We start from the raw sequence: 14,158 nt of genomic DNA, 5'->3' as shown, positions 1-14,158 counted from the left end.
AAGGGCAGTTCCATTGAGCAACAAGTGTGACAGCCCGCACTCCTGAAGATGGACCCTCAGCTGGCCCTTCCAGAATCCCTCACAAACTATGTCAGACTAGGGTCTCAGACTAGCTCTCAACAGAGCTAGGGTAGAGGAGAGCATGCAGTGAGTGCTGGATCCTAGGAGGGAAAAATAATTATATTATCACTATCAACCTCTCTGTCAGGGCACTCCTCACCGCTGTGAACCTGACGTCCACAGTCCAGCCTAATTCCCAGTGGCTTTTGGAAGAGTCTACAGGAGGAATACCTATCTGTGTTCAAAGGCAGGGAGAGCTGAGGGCAAGGCTCTTTCATCCAAGTGGGCCAACCTGTGTTCTTCACTACCGCCACTAATTTAGGTAAGCACTGTTAGCGTAAAAAACACACAGAAATATAATCAAAAAAATCAGACAACAGAATCAGACAACAGGTCTGAGAAGTCATCAGGAAGGAGTGGCTCAGATTTGGACAGGATGGTGGAAGCGCTGAAAATCACCGTGGGGAAAGAGAGAAAAGGAGATAGCGTTGAATAAGGAAGAAAGAAAGAAAAAAAAAAGAATGTTTAATACGTTAAGAAACTTCAGGTAAGTCATGGCCTTTCCATGCAAGCCATGCAGTCACTCGGCTTCTTTTAGATCACAAGAGAAAATCCAGTCAGACAAGTGGCTAAAATACTCAATGCTTGGCTACTCTGACACAGCTCAGCAAAGCCTCGTCTCATTTGAATAGTATTTTAGGAATGTTCTGTCAATATGTCCCTTGGTTATTCACATCTACTGCCTTCTTCCTTCACCATAATTAGGGTCAAGTAGCAGTTTCTGTCATAGGTAGAACTCTCAACACTGAATGATGACTTCTTAAAAAAATCTGCTAAAATTCACATATTTGTCTACAATTCCTTTTGAAAGGGAAGGTTAACTTTTCCAACTGTTGCTCATAGCAACTCAGGAACAAAAGACTTTTTGCATGCATAATCTAAGCGTTTAATTAGAGTTCACAAACTTGGCTCTCTGAGGAAGTAAACAGTAGAAGTGTTAGGAACACTAGATGCCCAAAGAGAAGCAGATATATGGTATGTTGGTCAATTACCCCAAACTCCAAAAAAGTACAGTTTGGAACAGGAAGAGAAAATGTACAAATCAAGTGTTTTCTCTTCAATTACTGTTCTAAATGGATCCTTCCAGGTGAGGCCCATAGGCTAAGCAAATCAAACAAAACACCTTACCCCTGAGCTTCTACCACTTGCTATTTATAAAGGCGCTTGATTGTGGATCCAAATCTAAAACATTTAAAGCATACTATAATATGGTTGAGGTTAACAATATACCGCCCCACCCCCCCACCCCACCCCACCCCACCCAAGATTTAGGACCAATTACAAGCCTCAGGGTAGAAAGGAATTCCAATAAGGTCTGTAATTCACACATCTGAGGTGGGACCCAGGCTTGTTCACACAGAGGATCACATCAGGTTTGACATTGATGAAAAGAGATGCCCAGGAAAGGCAGGCTCCGGAAGCAGCCCTGGCGTTATCAGAAGGTCTGCTCCATCACAGTCAGTTCAGGCAGGGCACAGCTTGGGGAGCCCACAATCCAAGGGCAAAGGGGTTTTAGAACCAGATGACAGGGATAAAGAGGATTTACAGCATGTCAGATCTCAGCCTCTGAAAGAAGCTAAAACACTGGAATAAGGCAGAAGTGACAGAATCAAATTAGTCTGAATTTGTGCAACTAATACCCACAGGGTATCTTTGCTATGTGTCCTGAGGGGGGCATGAATAAACAATGCTGTGCATGATTTGACTAAGTGGTACCTACCCACTTGCCTGGGAAGATTAGAGGCCAAACTCTGAGAAGGCAGTAGTGCAGCTGGAGGTGGCAAGCACTGTACACATTACAGAAGCGAGAATCAAGTTGAACAATTAAGGTCCTGGGAGATAATGTGCAGCTAAGACTGGAGGAAGTTTCAAACGATGATATTTAGACTAAGTCCTAAAAGTAGCTATGACCCCCAAGCCCCAGACAGGAGGGTAAAGGCCCTACAAGGAGTAACTTGTAGACAACGAGTAACTTGTACAGCACAGCCTTGAAGTCCAACACACAAGCCTGGTCCTGCCACCCCTCCAAAGCTTTGAGTTCTCAAGACAAGTCAGTTAAACTTGTAAGCTCCCAGATGCTAAACTGGGGATGTATTAACTCGATTTTTGTTGGGTTTAGTTTCGTTTCGTTTGGTCTGGTTTGATTTTCGAGACAGGGTTTCTCTGGCTGTCCCGGAATTCACTAGGTAGACTAGGCTGGCCTCCAACTCACAGAAATCCGCCTGCCTCTGCCTCCCAAGTGCTGGGACTAAAGGCGTGCTCCACCACCGCCTGGCCTTATCTCACTTTCATAATACAAAAGTATCCAAAATTGTTTAACTTCTTTTAAGAAAGAAGATCTTGAGGTCTAGGTCCAAGGCTCCTTCTACCCACCTCTGGTGAAGACCTTGTGGTAGATGGCATCACGGTATAGGAAGCCACACAGACAGGAGTGTAGCCAAGCTGGTCCTTCTTTAGAGAATTTTCATCCTTTCTTCGGAGAAGCCCCCGAAGACCTAAGACATCCCCTGAGTCTATGAAGGACAAACTCAAGCCTCATTCGAACCACAGAAGAGAGTGATAATGGGCTTATCAAAGGTTTTGTTTGCCCAATAAATTAAGAGCTTGCTTGCAGGTGGACACCAAAATACAACAGTGAAAAAGACATGGTGCCTGCCCTCACATAGCTTAAGACAACATGAGAAAAGTTCAGTAAATGGTATTTTACAAACATTACTGGCATCGTTATCATCTTTGGCACAGTAGGTGTCAATAAGTATTACATATGTTCCAGTGGGAAAAAAATATTAAGCCATCCTGGCTAGAACACTTTCAAAACACGAAAACACACAGGCACATGCTTCAAGGGTCAATAGTTTTAGATGCTATGTATCCCCCCTTTAGATCTCCAGTTCTGAGCCATCCTCTTCACTCCAGCTCCTATGTCCAGATGTCTACTAGGCATCCTTTTTGAACACCTTAGACCTAGACATCTGAAAAAGAACTGAATTTCCAATGCCAACAACACCCCTCTTGGTCCTTGCCCAACAGTAATTCAAAAAAGCCTCAATCCTCCCTGTTCTCGGGTTTCGAGCACCTAAACCATTGGCATGTTCTTTCTTTCTACCCTGAAAACAGAAATCCATTCACTGTTTCCCATTGAAAAGGCCATCGTTATAATCCAAGCTCCAACAGTTCCTCACAAAGCAGCATCTATGATCTCCTCTCCAGAGAGGAGTGGTCTCCTTTATCATTTGTATTTATTTCATGTATTGTGTGTGCATGTGCACACTCAGGCATGCACACACCATGACTCACATGTGGCCGGCAAAAGGCAGGAGTTGGTTCCTGCCTTCCTCCTTGTGCAGCCAGTGTTCCGCCTGTGTCTGTTCCGGTGTGGCCTGAGGTGATTTATCCTGTCTCTGGCTCCCACCTCACAGTGGGAGTGCTGGGATTAGATACTGTGGCTACATGGGTTGGGTTGCACTTTACCACCTGAGCCATCTTTACATATAAAACACAGTCTTAAGTCTTTTCAATTTCTTCTCCATACTGGGGACTGAACCTAAAGCCAGGCACAAGCACAAGCACTCTACCACTAACCTTCCTGTAGCTCAGGCTGGCCTCAAACTCACAACCCTGCTCCTGCCTCCTTAGAGGTATGATTATAGCACTCTCCATGCCCAACGAAAAATCTCCAACTTTTAAGGACTTCCAAAAGCTTGAAGTGAGACATTCTCCAAGATGGAAATGGTCAGATCCTTCTCTCTCGGCCTCAGTCCCCCAGCCCCACTCAGGGCCTTCCAGTTCAGCTTCCTAAAACACATCAACCACAACATCTGTTTGAGAGAAGGCAGCCCAAGAGAACCTTCCAAACTGAAGGGAATGTTCTTTAGCGCACACTTCAACTGTGGATAGTGAAACTCCAACATCAAACGTCCAACGTCATCTCCATTAGTTCTTGTGCAATAGCCACACACTGCTAGAGGCTATCATGCCCTAAAGCCTTGGTCTGGGAGTTCCATGGCCCTTTCTTAGGCCTGCACCATTTAGTCTCCCCCACAAGAGCTCCAAGTGGATGGAAGTTCTTACTTAAACATAGATCCTCAAAAACAAAGAACCTCAACTCAAAGCAGTTTCTAATGACTCCATTGTCACTTCACCATGGCGATGGTGAAGAATGAAGAACATTAGTTTCTTTGCCCCCCCCCCACCAAACTAGAATATAAAAATCTATGAAAGTCAGACCTTATTTATTTTGTTTAACGCTATATCCTCTTCATCCATATGTCTGTATAGTGATTTCAATACATGTCTTGTGGATGTGTGAGTGAATGGCTAGGGGTCATGCCAGGTAAACTAAGTAGGGGCAAATGGTTGCATCTGGGAAAAATCTTGGAAAGGGCCCTTGAAATGCTTATATCTCATTTCTACAGGTACAGAGCTCTGCAGTGCTGTGCCCGTTGGGGACAGGTAATCTAAGGAGGAGCAGAAAGAGTGGTACACATACAAAGCCAGTCTCTATCCTCAATGGACAGGAATGAATTTTATGAATTCATTAGTGATGCAGGCATGCAGGTGTGCTCCTCGAATATAAGACATTAGGAAACCCGACAAGAATGCATCTACACACATCTTACAGGCAAAGCGGTAGAGCGAAGACAAGGACTGAGTCAGACACCCACAGTGGTTCTGGGTATCTACAGCAAACCAGGGCACTAAACATCCTGCCAAGTCAAACACCAGTTCACATTTTTAACTGTCTTAAGAGAAGTGTCATAAATTCCACCACTCAGCAGAAGCAAATGGGAAAGGAAATTTAAGAACTGTTTCAACCAAATTCAAATTCCCTGATAATCAGGAAAAGAGGATTACTGACCACCCAAAACCTTCACCTTGTCCAGTATGGTGACAACACAGATTTGGTGCAACCATTCTCCCCACAATTTCAAGAGAGAAAAAACTGAACCCTTATCTCTATTGACTACCACATGCAAAGGAAACCGAGGGATTAGAGCTTTACACTAAACCAAACTGTGTGTCCTTCAAATCTTCTGCAGTAAAAGTTGCCTACCATGTTTTAAATTTTATTGAGGGTCACTGCCACTTAATAAAACGGCCTTCTTACATAACAGAGAAACATCAATAAAATACACACACACACACACACACACACACACACACACACACACACACTCCACAGTCTATTAGTTAGGCAGAATTTCAAACAAGAATTTACAACATGACTCTCTGTAGCTCAACATTTACTACCAATGCTCACATTCACAACTGTTAACCAACACAGGCCAGAGCACACACAAGAGCAGTGAAGATTCTACTTCCATAACTCCTTATAAGCTATAAGGTGAAGAACCAATCCCCAAAGCCTAATTTTGCTAGTCTATAACGGCCCAGGTAGTTCTATTTCCAAACATACTCACTTTTTTTTTTTAATGTGTTTGAGTGTTTTGCCTGCAGTCTGTGTATCACATGCATGCAGCACTCTCAAAGGCCAGAAGGGGCCACAGATCCCCTAGGATAAGAGTTATAGACTGTAATGAGCTGTCAGGTGAGCGCTGGGACTTGAACCCAGGTCCTCTGGAAGATTAGTCAGTGGTCTTAACCACTGAGCCATCTCTCCAGCTCTCAAATATTCTCATATTACACTTTTGTAACTATGAGTTATTACTAAAAGCAGAGTAACAATATATGAAAAATCATTCACAAAGCAAAAATATAGTATACTGGGTAACACCCTTGACTATGGCAAGTTTCTACAAGTTTTCCAAGGCCAGGCAAGGAGGTACAGACCTGTGCTCTCAGCACTAGGGAAGGTAAAACAGAAGAATCAAGATGTCAAAGCAGCTGTGGGCTACAGAGAGAGGTTCTGACTCACAAAGTTCAGTAGACTGATGAGATGGCTAGAGAACCAAGCCTGATGATCAGGGTATACTCCCACAATGGAAGAAGAGAACCTACTCACACATTTTATCCTCCGACCTCCACATTGGGGCTGTGGTATCCAAGACTCCGTGTGTGTCTGCATAGGTGCATTCATGTGTGCGTACTTGTCTGCGTGTGTGTGTGTGGGGGGGGGGTTACAATTTTAAATTTTTGAAAGGAAATTAAGAAAAGGGGCTTGGGAGATCACTCAAAAGGTAAGCAGTTGCTGTTCAAATGTGAGGACCAGAGGTTAGGTTTCCCGAACCCACATGAAAGCAGATAGACATGGAGACCACCCGGAATCCTAGGACTCAGGAAGCAGAAACAGGGTATGGTGGCTATTCGTGGTTGTCAACTTGATTACATCTGGAATTAACTAAAACCCATTGCAGCTGGGTACACCAATGAAGGATTTTTCTTGATTGAATCATTTAAGATGGGAAAACCCACCCTAAACCCAGATCTTTTCAAGTGGAAAGTTCCCCCGTAAACTTGGCCCACACCTTTTGGTGGCAGCCTATATAAAGGACAGGGAAGAAGGGCATGCCCGCTCTTGGCCTGCTTGCCCTCACTGTCCCTGGCAAGTCCATTCCTCCACTGGCATTAAAACCTAACTTCTTCAGGATTCTCAGGAGTTGCTGGCTAGTTAGACGACCTGGAATTGCTGAATTCTGGTTCAGTGAGAGACCCCAACTCAACATATAAGGTAAAAAGCAATGCAGGAAAATACTCAACATCAAGTTTAGTCCTTCAAGAGTGCACACACGCATGCACACACACATGGCACACAAATGTACAGTGCACACACATACAAATGCACATCACACCCACATATACTCAAAATCGTCATCAGCAATCTTCTTCCTCTTCCTGGAGGTGGAATCCTGCAGGAGGCTCAGAGATTCAAGGTCATCCTCAACTACACAGAAAATTGAATGCCAGTCTAGGCTAGAGACCGTCTCCAAAATAAATACATTAATAGTAGCAGTAATAATAGTAGTAGTAGTAGTAGTAGTAGTAATAATAATAATAATAATAATAATAATAATAATAATAATAATAATAAAATCAATCTGATAGGTGTCAAGCATTTGGTAACTTACCAAACTAAACCTTGGTTGAGCTACCCACATACCATAAGAATAATCTCTACTTCAGGCCTACAGCAAACCAGGCTCCCATTAACAGCCACTGGGTTCAAGCCAACATATGAGGTGATACACAGTATCACCAACTCCCACACCAGCGAGATGAAGCTGGTCACACACAGAGAAAACTCACTTTCTATAGAATTTTACCAAGAAAAGGAAGCAAATGCCATTTACAAGGCAAAGCAGGGCCTGCAGGCAGCTTCCACACTTCGAAATGTACCAGGCTTCCTCTCATTAAAGTTAAATACCACTTGCTTGTAGACCACATGTCACAATGGCTGACTGTAGCTGACAACTTAGCAATTTGCAACTCAAAACAAATAGCGTGTTTATAAATACCAGTCTTTCTTAAAAAACCAACTATTGTCCTGAACCTTATAGCAAAATTAAACAGCAAACTGCAGACCATTAAAGTCACAGAAGAAACCTTAGTCATTCAAATATACCAAGCAACAATTGCTCACTCTGGCAAGCATAGTGGCAAACTGTGCTGAAAGCTGGAAATATTTCTATGGGGATTCTTAGGAGACATCATAGTTTGGTTTAACACTTCCTCGAGTGATTAAAAACCAAACTCAATTTACAACCCCTCTACAACTTCAAACACCATAATCACTCAGCTAACTCTCAGCATCACTTGGCACCCAGACGCTGAGCCTGCTGGGAAGGGACAATATCCAACAACTATGACCATGGCAATACAATTAAGACTATTGGAGCTGACGGTGCCGTTTTCTGCTCTTATAAGTAATTCACATATTTATATTATTCTTCAAGATGTAGCAGCTCACTTCTCTCATTATTTCTAATCCAACTGGAAAATTGATTGTCTCTGGTTGTTGGTAGCTCAGGGTATATATATATTTTTGAAAGCCCAATAAGAAACTAAAATAGGAGAGTAGCTCAAATTACACTCTTTGATTTTAGCCTTCAATTAACTGACCTAACCAACATTTAGTTCACATGTACCATACACAAAGGACACATAAGGCAATAAGAAGGAATTAAGACTTGAGAAATGTTGGTCCATTACTTACTCCGATTTGAAAGAAAAGGAGAGTGCCAACTGAGTGTGGACAGGCTGCTCTGACATCAGCGATGCTTTGAGCAACTGTTCCTCCCTCCCTCCCTCACTCACTCACGCACCACCACACAAGTCTCCTCACTTCCAAGATACAACTCACTCTCTACCTGACCCTAGGTATAAGCTACAGATTAGAGTCCATCGGTCTTAACATAAAATTGCTCTGTGTGGCAACCTGTAAGCCTCACTGAACAAAATTATTGCATCTCTGGCTAGCATCCAGGACAACGATGAGAAGAAGTATGCAAAACTGTAATGCCTGCCCACTCAGCCCTCTACTCAAAAGGCCATGAATCCTTCCCAGAGCTTCTCCTATGTTGAATGTAGTGCTTTAAAAGCCCAGCCCAGCCGGGTGTTGGTGGCACACGCCTTTACTCCCAGCCCTCAGGAGGAAGAGGCAGGCGGATTTCTGTGAGTTCGAGGCCACCCTGGTCTACAGAGAAAACCACAAAGAAACCCTGTCTTGAAAAACCAAAAACCAGAAACAAACAAAAAACAAAACAAAGCAAAACAAAACAAAACAAAAAAACCAAGCCCATTTGGCCATGATCTATGGTCCACTATAAATACCAATTGGGGTGGTCAAAAAGTGCTCATGGTGAGCCCACAAAAGAACCCACAAAATAACACCCTCAGGAAGCAAAGCCTCCATGAAGCCAAAGGAACCAGGCACAAGCCCTAGAGTGGTAGTTCTCAACCTGTGAGTCTAGACTCCTTTGAGGGTCGAATGACCCTTTCACAGAGGTAACCCAAGACCATCTGAAACACAGGCATTTGTTTTACAATTTGTAACAGTAGCAAATTTAAAGTTATGAAGTAGCAATTGAAATAATTTTATGGTTGGGGTCACTACCACATGAGGAAATGTATTAAAGGGTCCAGGCACTAGGCAGGTTGAGAACCCTTGCTCTAGAGAGTCACATTGCCTAGTACCAGACCCTGATGACAAGCTTGACCAGTGCTAGTTTCTCTGGTCCCTCAGAGAACTGATGGGAGAATAAAACAAGAGATCACCTTCACAGAACCTAGTGAATGTGATGTGCTCTCCACTATTACCAGAGTCTCCCTGAACTGCTGCTCAATCCCTAAGGTAAAGTGTTGGGGGGGGGAGGGGCTGCAGAGATGGCTCAGCAGTTAAGGGCACTAGCTGCTCTTCTAGAGAACCCAGGCAGGGTTCAATGCCCAGCATCCACATGGCAGCTCTCAATCATCTGCAACTCCAACCCCCAGGGGACCCAATGCTCTCTTCTGGCCTCCAAGGGCACTACACACTCATGGAACAGACAAAAATACTATCTGGCTGAATCCTAATCATGAGCTGGAAAACATCCCCATGAGGATGTGATATTGTCCACATTTTACAGTTGATGCCGAAACTCAGTCCAACTTTAGTACATGACAGAGCAGTAAGAGATCTGGTGCATCCCAGCAAAGTCTGCATCATGCGACTGGGTCCCCGAGCTCCAGCTGCAGTACTCCTTGAATGAAACTATGTTGCTGTAAAACAGGCCCCCTGAATGTGGGTGTCAGTTGGGGGGCTTGGGGTCGACAGTGGAACCTGTATTTATCCCCAGTGTACCAATGTGCTTTTTGGAGCCCAGTTCCTATGGAGGGCTACTTTCTTTGCCTAGATACACAGGGGAGGGACTAGGTCCTGCTCCAAATGGTATGACAGATTTAATGATCCCCCATGGGAATGATCCTCCCTGAAGAGTGGATGGGGGTTGAGATGGGGAGATGGTGGGGGGACTGGGAGGATGGGAGAGAGAGGGAACTGGGATTGGTATGTAAAATAAGATTGATTTTAATTTAAATAAAAATTAATTTAAAAAACCAGCCTCCTCCCATTCACTCAGCATAATTCTCTATCCAATCATAAATTCTAGATGAATTCTGACTAACTATCAAAAGCAAAATCCTCACTCTTAACGGAATAAAAATAACAATAATGAAGGGGAAGTCATTCCAACCACTTCAATTAAGTGGCTTTAAAGATCCAAAACCACTAAGGGCCTACGGTATCTCAAGTCATTTTTCTTTTTCCTTTCAGGGTTTGTAATCTGATCATGCAAAAAGAACCCTGGAATTCCCTACTGGCCTGGGTAACATCTCTCTTTCCATATGTTTGCTGTGTAGCAAAATTAACAACAGTTAGTGGTTACTCCAAATATCTTCTCTAATCAGTCCTGACACTATGTAGGAAGACATACTGTTGTTCAGATGCATAAAAAGAAAACAACGTCACAGTGGCTGATTTCATGGACTATCTTTTAAGTTCTCATACCAAAACTCAGAAATATTTCTAGTAATTCAAATGTGTATCTCCAAGTACTCAAAGACCTAACTAACAGCTGCAAGGAAAATGGGAAAAAGAATACAACTTAGTCAAAACTGTTTGTCCCCGGCATAGTACTTGGTTCCCACTTTCCTAAAAACAGCATTCACAGTAACTGACAATCCATTCCAGCCTAAAGTAAAAGGCTTGTCTGGCTTGTGTAAGAAGTAGTGATACGGAGAAGCCAAGTCATAAAACTTCGCTTCCTATTTGCTTCACCCAGCCACTGCATATTCTTATAATCCTCTTTGGTAGACAAATGAGATGAAGTAACATACATTTGAAAGCTGAGGCGGCAAAGGATGTAAATGCCTAGAAAGTACAAGCATGGGCTGCAGTTAACTTGAAACTGCGAGTATCCGAGAGTTGAGAGAACTGCCACACGCACAACTGTAAAAGTCAAATATTTATACAGGTGCCTCACAAAGCGCTGTTGTGTGCACACCATCGGCACCAACATTTACTATCTGTTAAGTAGTTTCAAAGTGCAACAGCTTAAGTAACAGGCTTGGAGCATGAAGTTTATGACAACTAATATGCCTGCAGAGACTGTGAAGGCGTGACTCTTGTCATAACTTTCAGCAGGTCAGCAATGGCTCGTGGGGCTGTGGGGAGGTGGGGCCTGGGTACAGGTGTCTTTCCTCAGTGGCAGGGAAGCCTAAACCCACATCTTCATGGATAATTTAACAAGGATTGTTCCATGAATTTATGATGATCAGGACTTTCCTATAACTGCTCTTTAATAACTTTTAAATACAATAATAGTTCTAGGAAAAGAGTGATTGGGAATATCAAGTAGAAAAGCATTTCCGGTTCAAACTAAGAAGGGGTGGGGGTTGTTTAACAAGAAAAGCACCTGAAAAGACTATAACCCACATTGCATAAAAAGCCAGTAAGACTTTTCAGAAATGATAAAACTGCAAATGATAGGGACATCCCTGAGAATATGTTAAGTTTACAACAAGGAACTAATCCAACGTGGTAGGTGGAAACTATAATTCCTGCATCAAAGAGGCTGAGGCAGGGGGATTGCTGTGAGTCTGGGACCAGCCTGTGTTACATAATAAGTTCCAAACCAGCCAACCTAAGCTACATACAGTATGAGGCACTCTAGAAATATAAAACAAAACAAAGGGGAATAGCTCCTGGAATGGACAATTTTCAAATTTACAAATAAAAGTGTTCTTAACTTAGTATTCTTTTCTTTTTTCTTCTCTTTTTTTTTTTTTTTTTTTTTTTGAGATATGGTCTCTCATAACCCAGATTGGTATTGAACTCTGGATCCTCCTCCTTTCACCTCCAATGTGCTGAGGTTTTTACAGAGGTGTGACACCATCACACACCCTCCTAGTGGTCTTCTAACAACTTTAATTCTAAGAAATGCTCTCCCTAATAGTAAAAAGTAAGTTGAGAGACACCGAACTTCTTAGATGCCTGTGTGCTTCAGATCTCCAGGCAGAAACAAAACGCTTGTATTAAGAGACCTGTGCAAAATCAGGCTAAGCTCAAGTCTGGGCTACCCGTAGCAAGGGTTCAGTCCCAGTGAAAATTCCACTTCAGCAAGAAAATCTGACCAAGTTATCAGGTGAGAAATAATAGTCAGAAGCAAAACTCCAACACAGTGTTTTAAAATCCGAGGAGCAAAGCTACGAAGGTCCAGCCAGGAGTGGAACCCCTCACCACGTTCCATGTTCGGAACCCAGGGCATGATTGGTGGTATACCCAGCAAAAGTTTGCAGTCAAAGCTCAGGAGTCAAGGATGGCTGGAGAGATGCCACAGGTGGCCCAGATGGCTAGCTGCTCACTGTGCACTTAGGCCTCCGGGAGGCCCCAAGCCCAGAGTGCCTTGCAGAGGTCGAAAGGTGCCCTCTCTCTCTATCTGACCAACTTTAAAGAGCACGGGAGGTCTACAGAGGACTCAAGTATCCCTCACCCTGAGCCGGCTAGCTGGACTTGGGGTGCCAGCCCAAAGCACCAATCCGGCCCTTCCCTTGGGGGCAGGGAGTGTCTACAAGCCCAGGAGGGGCGTGGGGAAGGCGGTGGGCGATGGGGCCCAAGAAGGGGCGCCTGGCGGGCAGATAGATATAGCCGCGCCTAGGCCGGCGGTCCCGCGCCTACCCCACAGACCTCAGGGGTGCGGGGCCGGCGACGCCCCACGCCCCCCGCGCCCGCCAGGTCTCCCAGACAACAGCCGCCGCCACACTTCCGAGGCGGGTCCCCACGCCCGGCCGGGGCCCCGCTTCCCACCTGTCCCGGGGGTCGATCCAGCTGGTCCTCCTGGTGTTGTGATCGATGTAGAAGACCTTGCCGTCGTAGTCCCTGGCCTCCTCCCAGCCCCGGGGTAGCGGCAGCTGCCCGCTCCCGGCCCTCCTAGGCATGGTCGGCGGCCTCGCCGGCGAGCGGCGCCTCCATAGGGACCGGGCACGGGGCGCAGCGGGAACGCGGGCACCGGCGAGAGGCGTGCGGGGCGCGGGACGCGCGGCGGGCCACGCGCGGGGAAGCCTCGGGAATCCCTGCTCTCAGCCCTGCCGGGGATCAGTCCACCATGTCTGCGTCGGAACTGGCGAGCGAGCCCTCCTCCTCCTCCTCCTTGCCGCCGCTGCCTCCGCCTCTTCCTCCTCCTCCTCCCCGTCCCCCTGTGGCCGCCGAGGGTCGCGGCGCCCAGGCTGCCCCGGCCGACGCCGTCTGGGCTCGGATCCGGGAAGCTCCGCGAAGCAACGGCCCGGCGGCGACTGGCCTCCTCATTTGCGTGCGATTAGCATGCGCTCCGCCCCCGGCCCCGCCCCGCGCTCGCCTCATCTGCATGCACATTCCTCGCCGCCACATTCCTGAGCTTAACCCTGCAGCTGCCGGGGTGGCCGCGGCGGGACGCGGGGCTGCACCCGCGCGGGGGCTGGGGGAGGGGGGAGGGGAGGGGAGCGGGCGGACCAGGTGGGAGGCGGGAGGGCGAAGGAATGCACAGCTCGCTCCCTCCTCTCCACCCCGAGTTATCTCCTTGCGGCCAGACCCTTTGGGGGATTTAGGAGGGAGGACGAGAAAGATGGCAAAAGAAAAGTCTGCAAGCTTCTCAACTTCTTTCCGTCTTCTAGGGAAACCACAAGACTTTCGAGAGGAAAGGGTGGGGAATGCTGTCCTGGGAAGAAGTCCTAACAAACAGCGAGGGCACAGAAACTCCCCCCACGCCGCGCCCGGTGCCTTGGCGGTTCCCGGCGGTGGGGAAGTGTGCAAAAACGCTGGGAGTGTGTCCGGGGCGTGTCCGGGACCGCGGCGCCCCCGAGCCCTCTGCTGGGAGTCTGGCCCTCGGTGACCTCACCAAGGACCTCGCGGGCCTCGGGGAGCAAAGTAAAGGCGGGTCCCCGATCCGTGAGCGCCGCGACACATCCGCCCTAATGGCCTACCGGGGAACACCGGCCTGATCCTAAGAAGCGACAGGGCCACCTTGCCGCTGTCGCCGCCACTCGCCACGCGCGGGCCCAGGGGATCCGAATCACCCGCGCCTCCCTGCCGCGTCGGGGCGCTGCACAGGCAGGGCCAGGGCCCTCTGCA

At 46.5% G+C, this 14,158-nt stretch overlaps 1 protein-coding gene across 1 annotated transcript in view; it reads right to left on the bottom strand.

Annotated features, from left to right (window-relative positions):
* Wwc2 (WW and C2 domain containing 2) overlaps positions 1-13,302 on the bottom strand; it is a 152,954-nt gene extending 139,652 nt beyond the window's left edge. Inside the window, exon 1 of the mRNA XM_027391062.2 lies at positions 12,860-13,302. Coding sequence (XP_027246863.1) covers positions 12,860-12,990 — 131 coding nt within the window. The 5' untranslated portion in view covers positions 12,991-13,302. The remainder of the gene's footprint in view (positions 1-12,859) is intronic.
* Between the last annotated feature and the right edge of the window lie 856 nt (positions 13,303-14,158).

Source organism: Cricetulus griseus (genome assembly GCF_003668045.3).
Source record: "Cricetulus griseus strain 17A/GY chromosome 1 unlocalized genomic scaffold, alternate assembly CriGri-PICRH-1.0 chr1_1, whole genome shotgun sequence".
NCBI lineage: Eukaryota > Metazoa > Chordata > Mammalia > Rodentia > Cricetidae > Cricetulus > Cricetulus griseus.
Note: the sequence above shows the minus strand (reverse complement) of the source record. Positions and strands in the feature narration are given on the sequence as shown.